Here is a 23663-nt window from a genome sequence, read left to right on the forward strand (position 1 = left end):
ATGTTTTGTAACAAATACAAATAGATGAGAAGAACAATTTGTATGGAGACATTGCCAACTATTATTTCAGATAAAACTGATTCTGTGATCCATGCCCATATTTGCACAATTTCTCTAAATACCATTTAGCAAGACTTTAGCTGGCCACATGACCCAGAAGCTGTACGCCTGCTCCCTCGGCCAATAAAGCGAAATGAGCGCCACAACCCCAGAGTCGGCCACGACTGGACCTAATGGTCAGGGGTACCTTTACCTTTACTGAAACAGTTCCACATACAGCATAAGTGCATTTACAGTAAACCTGCTGAATCACTGAGGAAAATTATGCTGACCCTCTTCTTCTTGATCATTTTTAATTGCAAGTGCATGACAAGTTTAGTTATATCAAACATGCATTGGCCTTTTTCTCCAGTAAAGTAACACTATTAATACAAAACAGTGCATCTGTTTTTACAATAGTCAGATCCTTTAGTTTATGCAAAAAGAACAATTGGTCTTACCTGAAGAGCAGACTTGACAGGTTGCTGATGACTTGAATATTACCTTATCATGTGATGGAGGCAGGAAGGCAAAGAACCCTGGGAGGCAGGTGTGGTCATTCCTCAGTTTTATGGGATTCGCCAAATTCCAACAGGCATTGAACTTACAGTAGGAATGAAAATTCTCTACACATGCCTGCCTCTCTCCTGGCTCAATATGTAAACTTTAAATAAACATACGTTGAAAACAATGCAGCAACTAACCAAATTATCAGTATCACTACAGTCTATACCAGGGAGAGGTCCCATTCATGTCATCAGTAGCCTATCAAATCTACTCTTCAGATAAGACCAATTGTTCTGTTTGATTCAATTGCTGATGCCATGAATGGGATGAACGTATCACAGCTTTCCCAATTAGGGCGGGTCCCAACTGCAGTTACAGTGACTAAGGCACCTGTTGGACTGCGTGCCCAAAGATAGCGTCAGACAGGTCCATTTTGTAATGCCTGGTGAATATACTTGGTGAGGACCAAGTAGCTGCTTTACAGATCTTTAATAAAGGAGCATTAACTATAAACGCAGCTGAAGTTGCTGCTGATCTAGTGCAGGGGTCAGCAAACTTTTTCAGCAGGGGGCCGGTCCACTGTCCCTCAGACCTTGTGCGGGGGCCGGACTATATTTTGGAAAAGAAGAAAAAAAAAGAACAAACACCAGGCAGGCCCCACAAATAACCCAGAGATGCATCTTAAATAAAAGGACACATCTACTCATGTAAAAACACCCTGACTGCAGGCCAGATTTAGAAGGCGATTGGGCTGCATCCGGCCCCCAGGCCTAAGTTTGCCTACCCATGATCTAGTGGAATGAGCCAATATGTGCAACGGCAGAGGCAACTTGAGTGACTCGTACACTAGAGGTATGCAAGCCCTGCTCCGCCTTGCAAGGGTGGAAGGAGCAACCTTTATACCCATAGTTGAAAGGATATGAACAAGGAGTCAGTGATTCTAATGTCCTTTCAATATACACCTTCAGTGTAAGGCAAACATCAAAGTTGTGCCACGCTTTCTCTCTCAGATGTTTTGGATCTGGACAAAAGATAGGTAGCACCAATTCTTGCTGGACATTAAAGTGGGAAAGGACCTTCCGTAAAAAGGATCTGTTAGAACCCTTTTGTCTTTGTGAAAGATGCACAGATGTTTAGCTACCAATAATACAGACAACTCAGACACTCAACATGCAGACATAATGGCCACAGGGAAGAGAACCTTAAAGGATAGATGCTTTACAGATATCTTGCACAAAGTTTCAAACGGTGGTTTCTGCAGTGCTGCCAGCACCATATGCAAACTCCAAGAAGGAAAACAGTGTGCTACTAATGGATTTTGCAGAAATGCCCCCCTCAAAAAGCGTTTAACTAATGAGTTTTGCAAATCTGTGAAATGGGGGCACAACCTGTAGCGCACAAAACTGAAGGTATTGCGGAAACTTGCCTTTTTAAAGCATTTGGTTTCAAACCATTTTGTAGCCCATGCATTGAAAGTGTAACATAGTTCACATAGAGCTTCAGTTCCGGAAATGTCCAGAACTGAAACTCTTATGTGGACACAGCTTCACTGTAGAAACACCAAGTTGATAAATTGGTCCAGGTTGCTTGATATATCCACACAGTGGAAGGTCTGCATGAGGCCAAAATGGTGAAGATGACAGCTGTATCCAACCCTTGATGTTTCAGACAGCTGCGTTCAAATGTCATGCAGTCAAACATAGCCACTATGGATTTGGATGGAACAAGGGTCCTTGCTGCAGTAGGTAGGACAACACCAGAAGATGGCAAGGTGTTGAGATGGCTAGCTCTTGGAGCTCCAACTTCCAAGGCCTGCAGGGCCAGAAAGGGGCCACCAGGATGATCTCTTTCTATCATGATCTTTTGGAGAACACGTTGCAAAATTGACTGCAGGGAAAAGGTATATAGGAGACATTTTGGTCAAGGTACCATCAAGGCATCCCATGCTTCCGCTTGACTGTCTTTGAACCTGGAAAAATAACACGAAACTTTATTGCAAACAGATCCACTTGACATGGACCTAGATACTCCTGAATCAGGTGGAAGACTTGCCTGTTGAGCATCCACTCCCCCGGATCGAGAAGGGAGCGACTCAGCCAATCTGCCTGTAAAGTGCTGTCCCCTGCAAGACTAAGGGTGTTCCTCTCCCCCTCCCCCAGTTGAAGAGGAGCAGTGATTCTTTTTGCAGAGAAATCGATCTTGTCCCACCCTGCCTGCAAATGTGTGATTTTGTGGAGGAATTGTCTGTGTGCAGCAGCACATGGTTGATGTGCAAAATGAAACATCACCAACCTGGTAGCTCTTGGCTCCAACCAATTTATCGAGTGCTTCTGATTTTGTGGTGACCAGCACTTCTGTGCAAAGTGACCTTGATAATGAGCTCCCCAACCCTGAAAACTGGCATCTGTGATGATCACAATTCTCCGGATCATGAATGGGAATTCCGTTCTGTATATTGGATTCTGCCGCCCACCATCTCATTGGCAGCCTGACCAGTGGAGGTAACTTGAGCACATTGATGAGGAAGCAGAAACCATTGTAGGCGATGGGCGTGATCTGAGAAGCTGATATACAGAGGCTCAGGATTATCGACAGATGCTTGATATCAATTTCCTTGGTAGATTTCAGCAGAGATGCTGCTGCTCTGATCTTGTTGCTGCACTCTGGAGACAGAGCCACCAAACCTTTGACTGTGTCCAGCTTGGCTTCCAGATGGATAAGCTGCTGTGATGGCTGAAGGCAGCTCTTCTCCTTGTTTATCAGGAAACCATGGGATTGAAGGGCCAACATCATCGCTTGCAGATGCTCCCTGAGCTCCTTGCAGGGTTGTCAAGACATTTCCAGAGCCGATTTCCTTGACGTTTTCTACACGCCACACTCTCCAGTTCACACTGGCTGTCGATACAATGCACATAATCAAGGCAAAGATACCAGTCAGAAATGCACATAACTGGAGGCAAGAAACTAAGGACACCCATCTCACCACCAGAGATCCTTCTCTCGCCCGCAGGTGGGGTTTGGAGAGGAGATGTCCCAGGTAGACAATGGCAGGCATCAGTCTTCATGCAGATACAGTTCCGTGCAGGGGTTTTGTCAACAAGATCTTCCAGAGTGTGGTGATGTTTTCAGGGGCTGTTTACTTTCCCTCCCTCCCCGTTTCACCCTCACCTGAGGAGATCTTGGCCATTCTCTTGACAGTGATCTCAGTTCTTAGGCCTGATTTCTGTTTTGCTTCATTCCTCCTCCTCCTGGTCTGGTTCAGATTGATATGGTCCATGTAATAAACACCAATCTGTTGATCATAAACAGTTTCCCATCCTAAAGGCAGTTGATCGCCAACACAGTCAGCAAATGTCAATTGCTTTGTAATCCACATCATCTGTCAGTGTCTTGATGTGCAAGTGAAACTTCGGCTTTTTAGTGCTGCTGCCTCCGCCTGCCTCCCAGCCGGGCTTGTTTCCATCACCACGGAGCAGCTTGCTTCCTCCTTGGCCCTTCCCTCGAGGCCCGCCCCCAGCTCCCTGGCTGGTGCTTGGCTGCTCCTGAGGCACTCGCCGCTGAGTGGGAAGGAGCCCTCGCTAAATGCTCTCCTGCCTCTGTCACATGACGAGATAATACCCAACCCATTCATGGCATCGGCAACCAACTCAAATTGTGAGTAGATAACATAAAGAAATCAATTTCAATCTGTTGATTCACCACTTTCTCATGTGGTCTGCCTTTTATCTAAATCACTTCTTAAAAGAAATCAACAAAATATATTTAGTAACTTTTTAGAAACAAGGTGAGAGAAGAAACCAATGTTCTTCCCAAGCGTTACAAAATCTATGCATCGCTTCTTTCAACCCCAGCAGGTTTTCAGTTACTAAGAACACCTAACTTTGGGGAAAAGTAAACCCAAAGGAGAATTTCGTTCTTCTGTAGCACAAGAAAATGCAGCAGCCAATATTCAGGACCTTTCAGAATACGCCAGACCTTTTCCACCCTTCTCCAGAGAGCTGGGGAGGGGAAATTCATTTTGGCCTTTATAACACTTCATTGTAATGCGTGTTAAGACGCTTTTTCATACACATTGGGGGTGTTTCTGTTCTAAGCTATCTGAAGGAGAGGGATATCACTCCAGTAAACCGAATGGACCGCAGGAACCCATTGAGCAGTAGTGCCATCTTCTGTCTCCCTTAGAATAAGATTGAGGGAATGCCACCAAAATAGTTCGTAGTTGTCTTCATTGTAAGGTAGACTAATTTTAATTAAGTCTTCATATTTTTGGGCAGCTCAGTTGGCAAATCTATATTCAATTATACCACTTTTTTGAGCCCTTAAAGCCATATTTAACAGTGCTCCCAGAGAATATAAAATTCGATATAGCCAGTTCACTTCATCTGACAGATGAGTTGCTTTGTTCTCATGTTTCAAGCTAACCTCTAGCAATTGTCACCTGCAATTTGGATATGTATATGTGTGTGTATACATGTATGTTAAATCACTGTATTATAATGTGTATAATACCAAATTTTCTCATTTATATAACCAGTTATTTTTTATCTTCCTGTTAAATATTGATCTCAAAGGGCTTAATGCTCTTTGTGGAACTGAAACCTGTCAATTGTTCCCATATATAATCTGTATGTTCGAATCATTAAGGGAGAGTACGTTTATACCTGCGTAATAGTGGAATTCCATTGTCAAAGTCTAGACATCTAGCCATGAATTTGCAAGTATCTGGTTTATGTAGTGTGTACAGGTCCCACAACTTGCTAGAAAAGGGGCCACTGGTCTAACCTGAAAGGTTTTTCTCTTGGGTAATCATCCCTCAAGTGAGAAGGGCAGAAAATGCATCAAATTCAAGAAAGTAGGTTACTCTGCTCACTCTGTCCTAGGCAGCATCTTTCACGACATGACCAGGACACAAAGATACATGAAAATAGAAATACAGTGGTACCTTGGTTTTCTAACATAATTCGAGTTCCAAAACATTCGAAAACTGAAAGCGGAAGCCTCAAAACGCAAGCCTCAATATGGAAAACTCAAAACGGAAGCAACGTTTCCTGTTCAAGTTCCAAGGTACGTTCGAAAACCGAGGCATTTACTTCTGGGTTTTTGGCATTTGAATTCCAAAATGTTTGACTTCAAAGGCATTTGAGAACTGAGGTACCACTGTAACACAATCTGCATTGCTACCATACCGACTTCCCCATCACAGTTATATATCAAACAGAAATAAACATAAAATTTGAAGAACATGTTAAAAAGTAGAAATTGTAAAACAAATTACAAGTTACAGATAACAATACATTAAAAGAAAATTCATTTGAAGATAATACTGACTGAAAGCTGCCCTTACCCCAACATATAATCTGAGGCCTTGATGGACTATCATCAAGGAAGCATGTTTCAGGCGAGATCAACAGTGCCACGTTTTTGAATGATAGTCCAGCAAGTGGGATTCACAAAAGCAGGCGATATTAAGGTGGGGAAAGCATGCTGTCTAGGTCTTCAAGACATATCACATGCCTCCTAAGACATAAGTAACAATTTTATAATGCTTTGTGATTGCATTTGGTAAAGATCAACCCATCACTTAGGTCTCAAAATAGATTCATTTGTAGGGAAGGCTGCTGTGGTTGTCTTAAATTTACTTAAATGAACCATAATGTTTCTTGCTACAGGTAACTTTAATGCTTCATAGGGTGAAATAAATGCTGTTATAAGCCAACATGCTATGATAGCTGATGGCACCTTTTAACTAAAGGTTGTAGGATGAAAAGACACAAAAGAGGCTTTGTTTGTCTAAAGTCTATCATTCTGTTGATGTGAGGAGGGCATTAAAAGGGTACATTATCGCCTTTTTCACTCCAAGGGAATGGACAAGATCAGGGCAAAAAGTTGACAGTGTTTGCCATGGAAGCTAATGTTAACCTTTGGCACAAAAGAAGGAACAACTCTATATCACACTGTCCTTATGAAAAAGCACAGATATCTTGCTAAAGAAAGAGCACTTAGCTCTGAATCCAGTGTGATTGCAACTAAGAACACTACCTGGAAGGACAGGAGCAGGAGAGGCATAGACTTCAGTGACTCAACAGAAGGATGCTGTAAGGCCAAAATAATTTTCTGAAAGTTCCACAATGGGTTCCACATTGAGAAGTCAATTAGACTTAAACATTGCTGCTCAAGCACCATGCTGTCTCAACCGCCCTGGTTCTTCTTGTAATACTGGGTCCTGTAACAGTAGATCTGGCTGAGGTGGCAAGGCCCAAGGGTGTGACACCAATAAATGAAGCACTCCTGAGAATCACACATGTCCAGGCCAAGAATCGGTTGTGCCTTTTCTTCCTGGAGCTTCCAGAGTGCAAGCAGTGAGGAATATTTGGGGAGAAGGGAAGCATGCATAAGATCCTTCAGCCATGGAACTGGGAGCATATCCACTGGTTCTGCTTCTAGAGATGGATAGCGGGCAAAAAAACAACACATTACTGACCATTGTATTTTATTTTTACAATTTTTGAGAAACAAATGGAGACTAAGAGCACAATTGGCTAGACACAATTGGCAGGAACTGGACTGGCCAGGAGAAAGAGCACAGAAATCTAGTTGCTTGAATTTTTATGCATTTCTTGCCTTTGGATGCTAGCTGGCATGAAAAAAAATCTGATCACTGTGCAAGTTCATTCTATTTCCTGCATTAGTTTTACTATTAGACATGATCGCTGTATCTAAAAAACTGGCAATTTTGTCAGTATGGTCATGATGCATAACTCACCAGTGCCACACTTCAAATTGTATGTTAAAAATGAGGTTTCCTACCCAGAACATGTTCATATTGGAAGATTCTAGTGTGTACGGTAATGTCATGAAGCAAACTTTCCCTTTTATTTTTGAAATAAAGAGTGAAACAGTTCCACCCTCCATTGTCAGATTAGGTCTTTGAGTAAGCTACCACATTTCAAGTGGGACTTAATTTTGAGTAAAAATGCATAGGATTGTGCTGTCAAGGAGCAGAACAGCTAAACTCCACAGTGAGCACAATTGCTTTATTATATCTTTTATACTTCAGTTTTGTAAACTAGAATGATCAATGTTTCAAGGCCAAAAATTGAAGAAAGGAAGATTATTAAATGTTTGTGAGAAGTGAGCTTCCTAAGATGTGCTTTTCTGTGTTACCCAGAAATATAGCAAAATGAAAAATATTTTTGCATGTCCTTCTCTTCCCTAACATGCTGTAATTGAAATGCATTCCTTTTAATTGTTTGCATGTGAATCTGAGGTTAAAAAAAATAATCAGATCAGCATTCTCACTTGTGTTCTCTGCCAAAAAAAAAAAAAAAAAAAGCACTAACACCCAAGTTTGGTGAAGATTAATTTTTTAATTACTATTCCTGGACATCTCTTTTTTAAAGATCCTTATGTGAGTACTCCTTGCTCTGCAAAATTGAATTTGCAACCAGTAGACTAAGATCATGTGCTGTAAGCGGGTAGAAAGAATAAACCAGCACACAACTGAAGGAACAATGATCTATAGTGAGGTTTATATGCAAGCAAAGCAGCTTGTATAATTATTATGGGTGACTTTTATAATGTAGTGGATGGTCAAATTCTTACAGTAATGTAATGGTTTGGTCCTGTTCTAGTGATTGTGATTTTTTTGCAATGTTTTAAGACTCTAATACAGTTTGCCTGAATACTTGTTAATAATATCCAGTGATTGTCAAGTTGGTATTGTCAACTGCAGACTGAAATCTAGATACTAATAAACCTATCTGGGAAGGACCTTGGCAAAGTCCAGTCAATTTTAGAAGATGGTTTTCTGTAATGATTATGTAAAATATATTTTGTTTGCAATTGCTCCCTCAAAGGTCATCACCATCATCATGTTATCCAAAAAAATTAAAAAGATCCTGAAATTTTGTCAAATGTATTTTAAGTCTGTCAGTCATTCAGGAATCTTATTCATATATTTAATATAGTCAGAGATCATTTATTGTACTTAATAAAAAAAGTTAACAGCTGGAATAATGTCTTTATTTATTTCCAATAGAACAAGAAACATGCTCTTATTGTTTGTAAGAGCTTATATATAATTTTTTAAAAAATTTATTTTAGTGTGGTTAGATTGGAGAAACTGAAACCATGTCCCTCCTGATGTGACTGGGGTTTTATTAATCCATCTGCTTTATATGTAATTTGCAAAGAATGAGCGGATCAGTCTCTATACCTTGGGATGTTTGACATCCAGAGATGTAAAAGGGGAAGAAACTGCAGTACTTTGCATTACTTAAGCTTTGTTCTTTGTGGTCTCTGTGCTGCCACATACTTGGGCTAAATCAACTCTTTCACAAACAGAAGGACTCCAATAGCTACAACTTAAACATGCACAGAATTACGTATAGGACCCCCTCCCAATACAACTCTATATATACCTGCATTAGTAAATTCCTTTGAGGTTTCCTTGTCCATAGAGATCATATTCCTTATAGAGAATGTAGTCTTTCAAACGGTTTGGTAATCGCAGAAATGTAAGGAAGACAGGGCAGCGTAGACGCAAGCGTCCTAAGCACTTGCGGATCTTCAGACGACAAAGATGTTGCAGAGAACGGGTGTTTGCTGGAGGAGGAGAAAACATGCATTCATCATTAGGCCTGCTTTTGAAACTTCTTGATCTGGTGGGAGTGGGTACCCAGGATTAAATCACAGGACAGCCAATGATATCTATAAGCATGACCTTGCATAAATCACTGTCTTTCCTATTTTTAAAAAAATATTTAATATTTTTAAAATATTTTTTAAAAATATGACTTATTTGCTTCCCAGAGTTGTGAACAACATCTGATGAGATAAATGGCTCTCAAGATAGGAAGAACTGTAATACTCTCAAGCTGCAAACCTATGCCTACTTACCAAGGAGTAAGGGCCATTGAACACAGTGCGAATTACACTTGAGTAAACAGATTGTTCTGCATGGATAGGAAAAAGCTCTCAGGCTGAATGGAGAAGTAATTGGAAACACTTTGAACACTGCAAAGTGTGATATAAAAAAGGCTAATACTTTTATTACATCAAACTTTTTTTTGGTCATGTGTAGCCTCTGTCCTATTGAAACCTTTGCAAATTGTGAGCTGTGGCAACTGGTCCAGGGCCTTGATCAATCAAAGCAGAAAAGCAGGTGTCAGCTCAGCCATCCCATTGTGGATTGACTCTTGCAAGTACACAGTGTGCTGAGTAGGATATAAATCATGTACTCAGCATTTGAATACACACCTTACTGTATCACTTATGCAGTGCATTAGTGATCCATTGGCAGCGTGCCTTGTTCCCCCACCATCCCCCTAGATAGGCCAAAAAAGTGTGCCAACCTGGGAACTTGCAAAGTTATTTTCCTTCTCAGTGGAAGGATCCCCGCCCCCCTTTAAAGCCAAATAGGCAAGATAGAAAACAGAAAATCATCCCACATCCACTCTTTTTGTCCTGGCAGACACAAAGGGGCTTAGAAATGATGCACCCTTAGGATTTTTCTGCTCTGCTCAGTCAGTTGGAGAGGTTGTTGGTCCACAATGTCGACATTTGCACATAATGCTAAGCCAAACCATGGCTTAACATGAACTTGGTGGCTGCTGAGAAAGAGATCACAACACTTTTGATCCTCCCTAGTCCTTTTAGCTTAGTGTGGTTCAGCAGCTAAGCAAAGGTTTGGATTAACGTGAATGAATGCAAGATTGTGGTTAAACGCTTTCCTCCTTAAGCACGATCTGTAGCCAAGGTTTGCTCCCAGCTTACCTTGACATGTGCACCATGCCGACAAGTCATCTTCTATCCAGAAGTCTGGATAACACAAGTGTACATGTCTCTCTCCTTACAATACAGTGAAGGGTTTATTATAGGCAGTCTAGGTGACTTCATAGAGACATGGGTGATGTCAGTATGACCCACAACAATTACATTGAGTATTGTGGCTTTGAGTCACATTTATCAAAACCAAACCTGGTGGATCTTTGTACCCATATCCAGCAATTGTTTTAATGATATTTTAAGCTTCTAAGGGTGGTGGTGAATGAAATACAAACGTTGCACTGCTACATCCCTACCCAACCTTGCCATTACATTTCCTCCCATTGGCTCCAACCACTGCCTGCCACATCCCTTTGGAGGCTGCTGACTTCAGAGCACTGACATTGGTTGGACCAAGGTTGCTGCAGAAAGGGAGGCTCCAGTGTTGGAGCTCCTATGCCTTGAATGTTGGAAGAATAGGTCTGATCTAGGGATTCAGGGAGGCCCTTGCAAGGACAAGTTTGCACCCTCAAATGTGATGCAACTGGTAATTTGAGGGCAACATGCTCTGTTCCTCATATTTGAATATCACATTTCTCAAGATGCTAAAATGTATTTGACACTTACTCAAAATTTCATGGATTTCCGGCCAGAGTTTCTGTTCTTGAAGTACAACTTGAAGCTTAGAGCAGATCTTGACATGATCAACATAATCTAGCATCACGCGCACCACTTTCCCGGACAGGTGCTTTAACCACGCTACTGTTATCACCTCACAGAACTAAGAGAAAAAATAAGAGCATTTGAGACCAGTTCATTCAGCATTTTGCATTATTAAAGTCCCCCAGAGGACTCAACCCAGTAAAGCCCTGGCCAAAACTGCAGCAAAGCAAACCAGCCATACAGCAAATTCAGTTCAGAAAAAAAATAACACCATTTGCACACAGGATAACCAAGTACTAGCCATTTACTCTAAGGAGTGCCATCTTAAGGGTAGCATTTGATTTTGCAGTCCCATTTATCAGGCTCCTTATTTGCCTTGAAATGCTAATACACAGAGTGCTTATTTCTTCCACTGTGACAATATCCAGTCATATGCAGACTCACAGTTCTGGAGCCCAGCTGGGGGGAAATAGCCTGATGGGTGTTGTAGGGGCAAATCAGAAGATGGTGCAAATGTAAGCAGTCCTCCCTCCCATCAGAAGCACTCACCATTGTGTCTTTGATAACAGTTGAGGTCCACCCTTCAAATATGTACTGGGAATGCACACTGGCTCCATGAGGACAATCGAAGCAGCGGTGAACATTGTACCCATAATTCAGCAACATCCTTAACATTACTTCATCTTTCAACGTGTACTGCAGAGCTGATGGGAAATGTGTTGTATTAACCCTACAGAAATAGTTTACATTGGCCCCATGGCGAAGCAGGATACCAATGAGCTCGTAGTTGCCCATTCTCAAGGCCAGCTGGAGACAGTTAACTGGGTCTTGGTTTGGTAGGGCTCCAGCATCCAGGAGCAACTGAACAGAGTCAATATCCCCATTAGAGACAGCAAAATACAAGGCTGACCTCCTCTCATCGTCATAGCCTTTGCGAATTCTCTGATGCAACATAAAATTGGCATCAAATCCAGATTTGAGAAGGAACTCAAGGCACTGAGGATGTCCGCCTGCGGCTGCAGAGTGAACTGGACTGATTCCACTCTCCTTGATGGCAGCACTGTCCGTCACTGGAACCAAGATCTGTACAACTCTAGGGAGCAAAACAAATCAAATCAAAATATTCTTCGAGAAAGCTCTAGCTTGATGAATTTTTGACAATGAGGACAACAGGTCATTTGTTGCTCCTCACTCAGGCAAAAGAGGAGAGGTTGTAGCTGCATGTGTTGGGAGTTTGTCCCTACGACTTCAGCACTTTTCAAAAGATGTAACGTAGTGCCATAGGCACATGGGCAGACAAAGATCCCAAGAGGAAAAAGAAAATGCATAAATATATCAAAAATAAAACTGCAAATTGAGGAAACATATGAGCGAGAAAAAGAGAGAGAGAGAGAGAGGAAGGAAGGAAGGAAGGAAGGAAGGAAGGAAGCTTTAGTTTGTAGCTACAAGGAAAGCTGGTGTGCTCTGGTCCATGGGGTCACAAAGAGTTGGACACGACTAAACAACTAAACAACAACAACACAAGGAAAGGAGAAAGGTCCAAATGTTGCTGTGGTATTGCTGGAAAGAAAAGAAATGAGTGGGATGTTGCTGATCTTGTCTGCTCAGGAATGCATTTCAGTTGAATTGGTAGACCTTTGCACCCAAAACATTTACTGAGTTAGCCCTAGAAGCTTCTGTACAAGGGTTCTGCGCAAGTGCAGAACCTGCATGGAGGACTGCACAGAGACACTACCTGCCCACGGACTATCTCACCAGAGCAGTGCATGCTCTGGTTATCTTCCACTTGGACTACTGCAATGCGATCTACGTAGGGCTACCTTTGAAGGTGACCTGGAAACTACAACTAATCCAGAATGTGGCAGCTAGACTGGTGACTGGGAGTGGCTGCTGGGACCATTGAACACTGGTCCTAAAGTATCTTCACTGGCTCCCAGTACGTTTTCAAGCCCAAATCAAAGTGTTGGTGCTGACCTTTAAAGCCCTAAACGGCTTTGGCCCAGTATACCTAAAGGACAGTCTCCACCCCCATTGCTCAGCCCGGACACAGAGGTCCAGCTTCAAGGGCCCTCTGCTGGTTCCCTCACTGCAAGAAGAGAAGTTACAGGGAACCAGGCAGATGGCCTTCTCGGTAGTGGCACTCTCCCTTTGGAACGTTCTCCCTTCAGAACTACATAACTTTTAGAAGACATCTGAAGGCAGCCCTGTATCAGGCAGTTTTTAATGTTTGACATATCATTATATATGCTGTAAGCTGCCAAGAGTGGCTGGGGAAACCCAGCCAGATGGGTGGGGTATAAATACTGGGAGTCATTTTGGACTCACAGCTGTCCATGGAGGCACAGGTTAATTCTGTATCCAGGGCAGCTGTCTACCAACTCCACCTGGTACGCAGGCTGAGACCCTACCTGCCCGCGGACTGTCTCGCCAGAGTGGTGCATGCTCTAGTTATCTCCCGCTTGGACTACTGCAATGCACTCTACGTGGGGCTACCTTTGAAGGTGACCCGGAAACTACAACTAATCCAGAATGCGGCAGCTAGACTGGTGACTGGGGGCGGCCGCCGAGACCACATAACACCGGTCTTGAAAGACCTACATTGGCTCCCAGTACGTTTCCGAGCACAATTCAAAGTGCTGGTGTTGACCTTTAAAGCATTAAACGGCCTCAGCCCAGTATACCTGAAGGAGCGTCTCCACCCCCATCATTCTGCCCAGACGCTGAGGTCCAGCGCCGAGGGCCTTCTGGCTGTTCCCTCATTGCGAGAAGCAAAGCTACAGGGAACCAGGCAGAGGGCCTCGGTAGTGGCACCCGCCCTGTGGAACGCCCTCCCATCAGATGTCAAAGCGATAAACAACTACCTGACATTCAGAAGACATCTTAAGGCAGCCCTGTTCAGGGAAGTTTTTAATGTGTGATATTTTAGTGTATTTTTTGGTTTCTGTGGAAGCCGCCCAGAGTGGCTGGGGAAACCCAGCCAGATGGGCAGGGTACAAATAATAATAATAATAAATAATAATAATAATAATAATAATAATAATAATAATAATAATTTTCATCATTATTATCACCATCATTTCAGGTTTGGATCAGGTTGTTTACATCAAACTTGCAGATGAGTATATGATAAATTATTGCCCTGCTCATCTCCCGCAAACAGTTATGTCACAAGGCAGATTTTGGGAGGGAGCCGACCTGCAAGGCAGTGTTGACATGCCCCGGGAATATGACTAACTCCACTAACCCCACCCACCCACCTCCATCCCAATTGTATAACCTGTTGGCTTTCATAACTCACAAGAGGTGTCCTCTATAAGCAGCTCTGTGAATGGGCAGGTGACCTGAATGCTTTGGTACATTAGCATCAGCTCCATACTCTAGAAGAAGAGAGACACAATCGGGATTTCCTCCTCCAGCAGCTTCAAATAATATGGATGCACAATCAGATGCCTGGGAAAGAACATTGGCACCTAAGGGAGGAAGAGCAACAGAGATTTAGTGCAATAGTACTTAGCACCCTCATTATAGCACCCCAGACTGCTATAATGTGAATTCTAGTTCTTTCAGAAAGAGTTGTGCTGGAATAAGTTGGGGTTTTTTGCAACAACTTTGAGATATGGGATCAGTATTACACTGCAACAGGACCAGTCCTGAATAAAGGGCTCTTGTAGGCAAAAGTGGCGCAACACATTCACAAACTAGCAGGTCTCTTTCTTCACATCCACACACATAACATCAAATTGCTACTACAGTCTCAGTTCCCATTCTGCTTCCTGATGCCTCTAAAACCTTATCCATCCTTTCTTTGTCCTTTATGCCTTACATCCATGTTCTGAAGGTATGATGGAGCTAAAGAATCAACTTGCCACTAGTATCCCCAAACTAGAAACCTCTTCCTTCAATGCAAATGCAACCACACCCAGAATGGGCCGTCTACAAAATTCCCACACTCAGGAGCCACAGTGACCTTTGAACTTTTAATCATGTCCTGAATATATACACTGAGTTTCATTCCAATGTTTCAATGCTCACTGTAATGTAATATCTACCTTATGTTTTATGTCTCTTGGCTCCTTTTTTGTAGTAGCTGAATTGGTATCCGTGAACACAAAACATAAATGTGTGTTGGAGATGCTTGCCAGATATACCAACTGAGAATGCTGAATGAGCACTTTTTAGCAAAGGTCTTTCTTACTTTGCTCACCCAGCAAAGTTTTGCAAAACTCCCAGTGTATACACCTCTCCATCAGCATTGGCTCCTTAAGATTTGCTATCAACAGATCATTATGGGTTGGCTGCTGTGAATGAGCATTCAAAGACCGAGAGAAAAAACATATATGTACTGTATATGCCTGGTCAAAAATCTCTGCCATCCACTCCGTACAGAGTATTTTAAATTCTATACCTGTGTTCCCTTAGTTAGAACAGCATTCTATCACAGGACTGCTCTGGCAATTACCAGAAAAACTAGCCTTAGGTGCACCACTGAACTTCCAAGTAATTGCATGAAAGTCCTCACCTTTACGCAATAGAATTTCCAGAATTTCTGTATGCCCATTCTGCGCTGCCAGTGCGAGAGGGGTGAGTCCATATGCACTCCGTGGATCCGGATCTGCTTTAGACCAAAGCAAAAGCTCCACCATGTTTTTGAAGCCTAGCCTGGCCGCCTCATGTAAAGCTGTCCTCTTGTTGATACACTGGAGATTGACATCGGCACCAAATTGTATCAGCAAGGAGACAATTTCGTACGAATTGTGTTTAATTGCTGTAAAATGTTAAGAAAGAGCAGCATTTTACACGGTTAATGAAAAAGACATCAAATCCAAAAGCTTCCCTCTCTTGTGAAACCAAGACAGGAGAAACCATTGCTTGGCTCCCTCATGCTATTTATACACAGCAATAAAGGTCATGTAGCACTGCAAGGGGCTAAACTTAGAATCAGACTTTGTGTTCAGTCCCAAATTTAGCAAAATGCAACTAATATTGACAGTCTTGTGCTGGGTTTTTCAGAGATTGAAGAAACTCCTCCCGAACTCCTTCCGGTTCATGGTGGGCCTCCCTTTGAATGGGGTGCAACCAAAGAGGGGAGCAGAAAGCATTGCTTGATCTTAGCTGATCAAGGTATGGGGAGAAGCACATGCTTTATTTGTAAAAGGTCTCAGGTTCAATTCCAGGGACCTCCCGGTGGGGCTGGGAAAGATTCCTTCCTGAAACCCAGGTGAGTGTTGACAATACTGTGTGGGCCAATGGCAGCTTCCTATCCAAAGCACACCCTTTCATAAAGGTACAGAGGGCCTCTGGGCAACTTAAAATGGTGTATGGCTGGGTCTCCATGGCACAGAGCTTTGCAGCACACCTAGATGCCCTGCAAACAAAAGGGGAAATAAGAAAGGGCAAGGTGATCTGAGTGCTGTCCCTCAGTCACAAACCTCAACCCTGCCACTGCTGTCTATAGCTTGGACTCCTCCCCTAGTCCCAGCACGGCTCAGAGAGGGGAAAAGGTAAGACAAGGCAGCGGAATGAGTCAAATTCAGGTCTGCCATTTGACCAGTACTGAAATAGACAATTGTCCCCCGAGTCTTTCTCAAAATGAGAAAAAGGTTTGATACACTCACATTATTTTAAAAACACAAAAAGCATCCAAAAAAATCACTACATGAAACTCTGCAATTTGATTTACCAATAATTAAAGCAGAATCTCCTTCTTCATTCTTCACATCAGGATTAAAACCATTGATGAGGAGAAATTTGACGTTTTTCTCAAGACATTTGTCCACTGCTACAAACAGAGGCGTTTCCCCTTTCAGGTTTGTCAGTTGCCACACCACGGGGTGTGAAGCTGAAAGATAATCAGGAGAGACACATGGCTTTGGCACCAAGTGAGCATACAAAGCTGACTTGAGAACAAAGCTGGGGGAAGATCCTTCTACCTTTCAGAGTTATTTCTAGAATATTCTTGTTGGGTTGTGCTGCAGCTTCATGTAAAGGAAGGCACCCTTGCTGGTCTGCTTCCCGAAAAGCAGAGCCACACCTCATTAACTTAAGCAAAGCCTCTTCTTCACCTGTTAAGGGTGAAAGAGGTCACAATAATGCACCCTTCATGCTTTTTATGTCCAAAGATATATATGAGCATTGTTAACCCTAATGAACTCTAATTAAAATGGTGAAGGGGGAAGTTTCACACATCAAGTGCTTTTTTTTCTGGGGGGATGCAGGGGTACGCAGACCCCTAAACATTTTGTGTATCTAACGGGAGAAGAAACTATTAAAAAAAAAGTTTCTTCTTTAGCACGGTGAATCGTCAGTTCCATTGAATAGCATGGTGAATCATCAGTTCCGTTGCTACCCCCGATGGTGGCCTCATTTCCTGTCACGGTGGCGAGTGTTTAATGTGTGAAGCAGGAGTTGGAATCTAGTGTGGTGAATGGTCAGTTTCATTGTATTTACTGTATTTATTTTTCCTGATTTGAACTATAAAATGGTGGTTTTCTTGAGTCAAAATGAGAGTACCCCTAAACATATTTTTTTTTAGAAAAAAAGCACTGCACACATCCATGTACATCACTTGATGGTTCATTATCAGTTAATGAATCCAGTTCTTTAAAAGTCTGTGCAAGATAAAGGAAATAAAGTACTCCTCCTTGTGTTGGAATCCCACTTAATTCCCCAAAGAAGTCAAAGCAGATACTTAACTGTCCGAATGGCAGTGATGATCTTCCTGTTATCTGTACTTGTAGCAAAATTAAAGCTGAAAGACAACCAAAAATAATAATTAAAATCAGCCAAAACTATTAATTTCTCCCTCTTGTTGCACAGCTTCCTAGCATTGCTCCTTCAGGATATTTCTCCCCCAAACATGAAAAGAAACAAGAGACAATGCTCACTTGTTATCACTCCAAATAGACATTTAATATGTTTGTTTTTTACCCTCAAGGCGTTTGGATCTGGCTCAGTTTCTTCTGGTGTTTTTTGTTGAATCATCCCCCCTAATACCGTGCTTGGATGGTCAGTTATCAGTTTAGAAATAAAACAAGAGCACTAAAAATAAGGTAATGATATCTGCACATTTAGGGGGCTTATTTAGCCACATAGAAGTATATCTGCTTGCAAGTTAAAAGAAAAATTAAAGTGTAATTATTTGATCCCCTAAAGCTCAACAATGGCCTATGGGCAGTGCTTTCCAAGAGCTACTGAACGCTGCAGGCAACTCCGCCAAAGTATGTTAAGACTCAAGCAGCCTTTGCCAATCTGGGGAAGAGAGAAGATTGTTCAATCTGGCAAGTGGCAATGTTTGTGCAGACAGAACATTCATAATAGTGTGACATTTAATTTCACTCATGGTTCCCTGTAGGTCTCCCATTCAGATATCTTAAAGCATGGGTAGGCAAACTAAGGCCCGTGGGCTGGATCAGGCCCAATTTCCTTCTGGATCCGGCCCGCGGACGGTCTGGGAATCGCTGCGTGGATCACCAGCACACGTGTGCGTTCTTTTCCTCTCCCTCACATGCCGGTGCCAGCGGCACCTCCTCCCTCCCTCCTCCTGGCTTCTCCCCGCCCTGCCTAGAGGAGGAAGGGGGCTGGGCTTTGTTGGTGACAGCAGCAGCAGCAGCAGCAGCAGCAGCAGCAGCACTCGAGCAGCCGCCATTTTAAGCAACCCCTCTCCGGAGCCCTTTCGCACACTGCTCATTGTCCCTCTGCTGCTGCTGCCAGCCCCTACCGCTCACAAGACACAGGTAAGCAGCCACCGGGGCTCGTGGTGCTCTTGCATCATCCCCCCCCCCAAATACAGTCCGGCCCCCCACAAGGTCTGAGGGACAGTGGACCAGTCCCCTGCTGAAAAAGTTTGCTGACCCCTGTCTCAAAGAGCTGCAGCAGCATAGATCATCCGGAGGGCTTAATTCTCCCACTGAAATAAATGGGATTTAAAAGCCCTTTGCTGTCTGTGTCACCAGAATTCTGACAGGAGGTTTGAAACAGTGTGGGAAAGGCTGCCATTTCAAAGACACACAATGGCACCTTTGATGGCAGCATTCAGTAGTGGACATACTTTGGGAGAATATAGGATTCATCATTAATGCAACTGCCAGCCTTAAAATTCTCTTTCTCCTTCTCTGGTGTCATCCCATAGCCTTAGACATCTTGCAGCTGAAGCTATGAGGGTCTGTATGTGATTGTTTCTAAATGTTTAAAATACTTTTAAAAATGTTTTGTTTTACTACCTTGTTGTTTGCCACCCTAGGCAACTTTGAGAGGAAAGTCAGGAGAAACTTAATTAACTGATTTTGATGATAACGATGCTGTATGGAGACAGCTTGCCTCTTTTTCCAGTGCAACAGGTGAACAAGACTTCTGAATCTTCTGAGGAAAGGAACTGTAAAAGTGTGGCTAATGAATGTACAATGCTTCACTTCGGATGAATCATTACTAAAATGACTATGTTATTCACTAGCCATAACATATATCATGATAACCACTCACACTCAAACAAATACACAAAATGGAGAAAAACCCATGTACATAACATTATGCAAAATCATTGAATGTCACCATAACAACACTATTGAAAGAGTTTATAGCCTCCAGCATGGGTGTAGTCAAGATTTTTGTTAGGGGGGCAGAACCTCAGATTTGTATTGATTTTGATGGATTTAGGGGGAGCATCTTCCCCCTGCCTCCCCTTGGCTACACCAGTGCTGGCATCCAGTGCTATGTTTTGAAGCCGCACATTCAAAAGTTTCAACAATATCTAGAAGGACATACATACCTGTCATTTCTTGCTGTAGCCTCTTTCTCACTCTTCTGAATGTCCTGCAAACTTTGCTGAATGACATACTGAGTTGGAATGTCATCATCAACATCGTCATATATATCTGTAGTATTGTACATGCTAAAACCACATATCTTGGAAAACAAGTAGGATCAAATAGCTGTTCTATGCTTCAAAGATGATTTCTAATTCTTTTATTTCTTCTGCACTTCCAGAAAAATTAGTAGCTATATATGTGGAAATAAATATATAGAATTAGAAACAAATAGAGCTGAAACAAAAGCAGAGATGTCTTAACTTAAAAGTCTCAATTGATCTCTTTTTTAAAAAGCAACAACTTGATTTCCTGCCCACTGTCAGATTTTTCCCATGGTAGGAAAAAAGGGATCACATCAGATACGATGCTGAGAAATCTATTCTTGACCTTTACTATTGCTTTGCTCAATACTTGTTTAACTATTGGGGAACATACAGCTGTTGTGTTCTTGCCCCACCTCAAAAAGGTCATTGTAGAGTTGGAAAATGTTCAGAAAATGGCAATCAAAATGATCAGGAGCCTGGAGCAACTCCCCTACGAGGAAAGGTTGCACAGTTTGGGACTTTATAGTTTAGAGAAGAGGTGACATGATAGCAGCTTACAAAATTATGCATAGCATGGAGAAAGTGGATAGAGAAAACTTTTTCTTCCTCTCTCATAACATTAGATGTTGTGGACATCTTTGCAATTTCTTCAAGTACTCTGGAAGGCATGTAGGACACAAAGTGGATTGCGCCCATTAACACCCCCCCCCCAAATAATTCTGGAGTAAAACTGCTCAGAATTTAACTTCATAAATAAAGTATAATAACATATAGCTTCAGAGCTTTTCCTTATTGACAGACAAGTATTTACATCTGTTATACAGATCTGGTTACTTTATGAAAGCACTAATATTTGCCATGCATATTGCAAATATGGTGAAATGTTATTCTCTATTACTGTTCAGGCAACACTCCCTATGGTAAGATGGTTCTGGTTTCTACTATTCATGGATACCAAATAGATATCTGAAAAAGTATTACAAACATTTTGAAAGTAAGCATGTGGCTAGAGGCAGTTTGAAACAGAAAATATTTATCTACTAAGCTACCAAACATTTTACCATCAATAATTTTGGCTTAAAGCAAAGCATGCAGGTTTTTGGTACTACAGTTGCAATAGGATTTTAAAAATGCCAGAAGTACATATATACTCTTTAAAGTTTTTATTGTTGCTTTTAGAATTTCATTAAAAAGATTTAAGAAAAAGAACAAATCCTCCTCACCTTTTTTCCACATTTGAAACAGAGAAGACCTCACACTCTAAGCAAATGTTAAAACGAAGTATGACGTTTTATGTATTGAAAAATGATCCTTTGCTTCTTGCATAGCCCATATCCATTAATAACTTACTATAAATACCTGACCATAAGACACTCTGTTATGCATGCCCACAAGTTTCCCCATGAGGATTACACGAAGCTTAGCAGAATTCAGAGACATGAACCTGACATGTGAAAAAAAAGATCAGAAGGCTAGACATTTTTCATCACAATTCAAGAATTGCTAAAGGAAATACATTTCTCAATAGTACACACTCAGAAATATCTTAAATGTATGGGAATGTAATTAAAACAGCTTCAAAAACACAGTACATTAAAAACTGATAAATATCAGACAACATATCATTGTCTACACTTTTCATAAACCTGGGGACGTGATGCACCCAAATTTGAGGATTTTTAAAGTCCCATTGATTTTAGTGCAAGATAAACCAACTGGTTCTCAATTATCATTGAAATCAATAGTATGTAAATGTGCTGAACTTTAGTTAGACAAACGCTTAGGACAAATTTCTAATTTATTTACATATTCTAATTTATTTACATATCTTTGCGTTCGCTGTGCCAGAGTGGGCATAACTAATCCTGGCCAGTACAATGTCACATTGCAACTTTTTAGTTTACCATTCTTTCTCCACCATCTGGGTGGGAGAGAGACTCTCCCCACGGTTTCTCCTTGAGCTTTGAGTGACTGGCTGTGGGCAGCAGATGCTGCACCACAGAAGGTGCTCACTAGTGGGTAACTGGCACTGGTTATATAGACTCTCTTCTTCCAGGATGCTAGGCAATTGCTAGTGCTGTTATTCTGAATAGCACCCTGTGCACCTTTTTTTCTGCTTTTCATGTGATGCCTTGCACCACTTCTTTTGAATCCACACTACTGCTCTGGGCAAGTTGAATGGACATTAAGAGTTGAGAGGGGAAAACCAACATCTGTAAGCAACAGGAAAGTGATCCTTCAACAGCCTCAAAATGCCTTGTTGATACATTAAGTAAGCTACTATTTTATCCTAGCAACTGACAATATTGTTACAAAAGAACAGGAGAATACATCAGTAACTTTACAAAGGAATAACAATCACGTTTAATTTTTAAATTCAAAATACTGCAATCAATTTAGAAGTTCAAATGATCAAACTACATCAGTAACAAAGTTCTTCACTTAGGGGAAGAAATCCCCCCCGTCTTGTCCTGTTTTGATTCTGAGTTTTTCAACATTAGTCATCCAGCTGGCAAAGCAGAGCAACCCCTCGCTTAATCCAGTGCTGGACTGGTTGATCAGTTAATAGCATTAATGCAATGACAAAGTTAGTAGAATGCCCAGTGGTCGAAAGGGTTCCTTTACGCTCACTTGTCTTGTAGAGTGGACACATGTAAGCATTTGATTTTTTTATGGCTGATTTTTTTGCTGTAAGGAGAAAAAAAACAAATTTTATTATGCTCTGTTAAAAAATATTGAGAATACCGTATTGCATAAATAATTTCAGTGCTAAATAAATATGTTTTTTTATTCAGTAGAGCCTAAGAAAAAATTACTGTTCAAACTTATGCAAGCAACAATTTGTAGGCTACCCTGTAACACAGCAGAATCAGTTTGATCAAGAGGCAGAAAAGAACAGCCACCCAACATGATGCATCTGTTGCTGGACTGTATGAATTCAGGCTGCAGACGGGGCTATCAAAGTCATAAGGGCTGCCCCAAGGGTATATTTAAAAATCCTACACCTACCAGATCTGCAAGTCAAGGGGGAGATTCTAGCTTAGACTTCTCCTTGACAAATTAGTTCAGGGAGTATGGTTTGCTGGTTTTTCTTTTACGTCTATTTGTTTATTCAAAAATATACCCATTCTTTCAGCTCTGTAAGCTGTTGATGTGGTTTGGCAGGAATTAGTGAATAAAATCAAACAAGACCTAAACATATCTAGGAAATTAAATTTAACCCTCATCCAGGAACTGGGCACCATCTTAAACCAGGGACAGGAACTCTGCGTGACACCAGCACAGCCAAAGTAAGGACTGGATCCAACAGCACCCGGAGTCTGCTTGAGCTTAACATCAGAGAGCATTAGAAAAGCCAGCCCTCCACCCATAGTCAAAAATAGTCCAGAACATCTGGAAGGCACCCGAGTGGGGAAGGCAGGTGTCATGTAGTCCTGCAACAGGTACTACAGATGACATTGCTGCTTGGCTTTTCAGCTCTGATACTGAATGACATCCAAGCTCCTACATGTGTAAGGAGCTGAGTAATTGACCTTAATGTATATGCAGAAATACATTGATTTCCAAATACTATTAACTTCTGAATTGTCAAAAGGTATTAAAGTTTAACAGAGATACTGAAGTAAAAGAATGCAGTGCTGGATAATAATCACATACTATCTATTTAAGGACAGTCTGAAAGTGAGCCCATAGATTTGACTTAGGAGCCACAGACCCAATTACAATTCTGTTTACCCATTAAGTCATCATTAAGTTCACCCACTTGCAATCCAATCAGACTCTTTACAGATTTAGCCCTGAAATAATGGCCCTTTGATAACACACACACACACACACACAC

General features: G+C 41.8%; 2 protein-coding genes across 4 annotated transcripts in view; both read right to left on the reverse strand.

Annotated features, from left to right (window-relative positions):
- Positions 1-19: 19 nt before the first annotated feature.
- ASB14 (ankyrin repeat and SOCS box containing 14) lies at positions 20-21119 on the reverse strand. 2 transcript variants are annotated; one of them, XM_080996807.1, is made up of 11 exons: positions 21046-21119; positions 19739-19968; positions 17667-17722; positions 16905-17036; positions 16655-16813; positions 15494-15739; positions 14273-14444; positions 11524-12067; positions 10939-11092; positions 8967-9150; positions 20-6986 (listed from the first exon to the last, which is right to left on the reverse strand). In XM_080996807.1, exons 2-10 carry the CDS (start codon positions 19858-19860, stop codon positions 8972-8974), a joined length of 1764 nt encoding a protein of 587 aa, XP_080852933.1. In that variant the 5' UTR covers positions 19861-19968; positions 21046-21119; the 3' UTR covers positions 20-6986; positions 8967-8971. The 2 variants fall into 2 exon arrangements, with proteins under 2 accessions (XP_080852933.1, XP_080852934.1); XM_080996808.1 differs by lacking the exons at positions 19739-19968; positions 21046-21119 and adding an exon at positions 19194-19244.
- The window catches only part of DNAH12 (dynein axonemal heavy chain 12), a 102009-nt gene continuing 99316 nt past the window's right edge, over positions 20971-23663 (reverse strand). For both annotated transcript variants that reach the window (XM_080996630.1, XM_080996629.1), the window contains one exon: positions 20971-22510. In XM_080996630.1, the coding sequence (XP_080852756.1) occupies positions 22320-22510 (191 nt within the window). In that variant the 3' untranslated portion in view covers positions 20971-22319. The remainder of the gene's footprint in view (positions 22511-23663) is intronic.

This window comes from Podarcis pityusensis (assembly GCF_964106645.2).
Source record: "Podarcis pityusensis genome assembly, chromosome: 2".
Lineage (NCBI taxonomy): Eukaryota > Metazoa > Chordata > Lepidosauria > Squamata > Lacertidae > Podarcis > Podarcis pityusensis.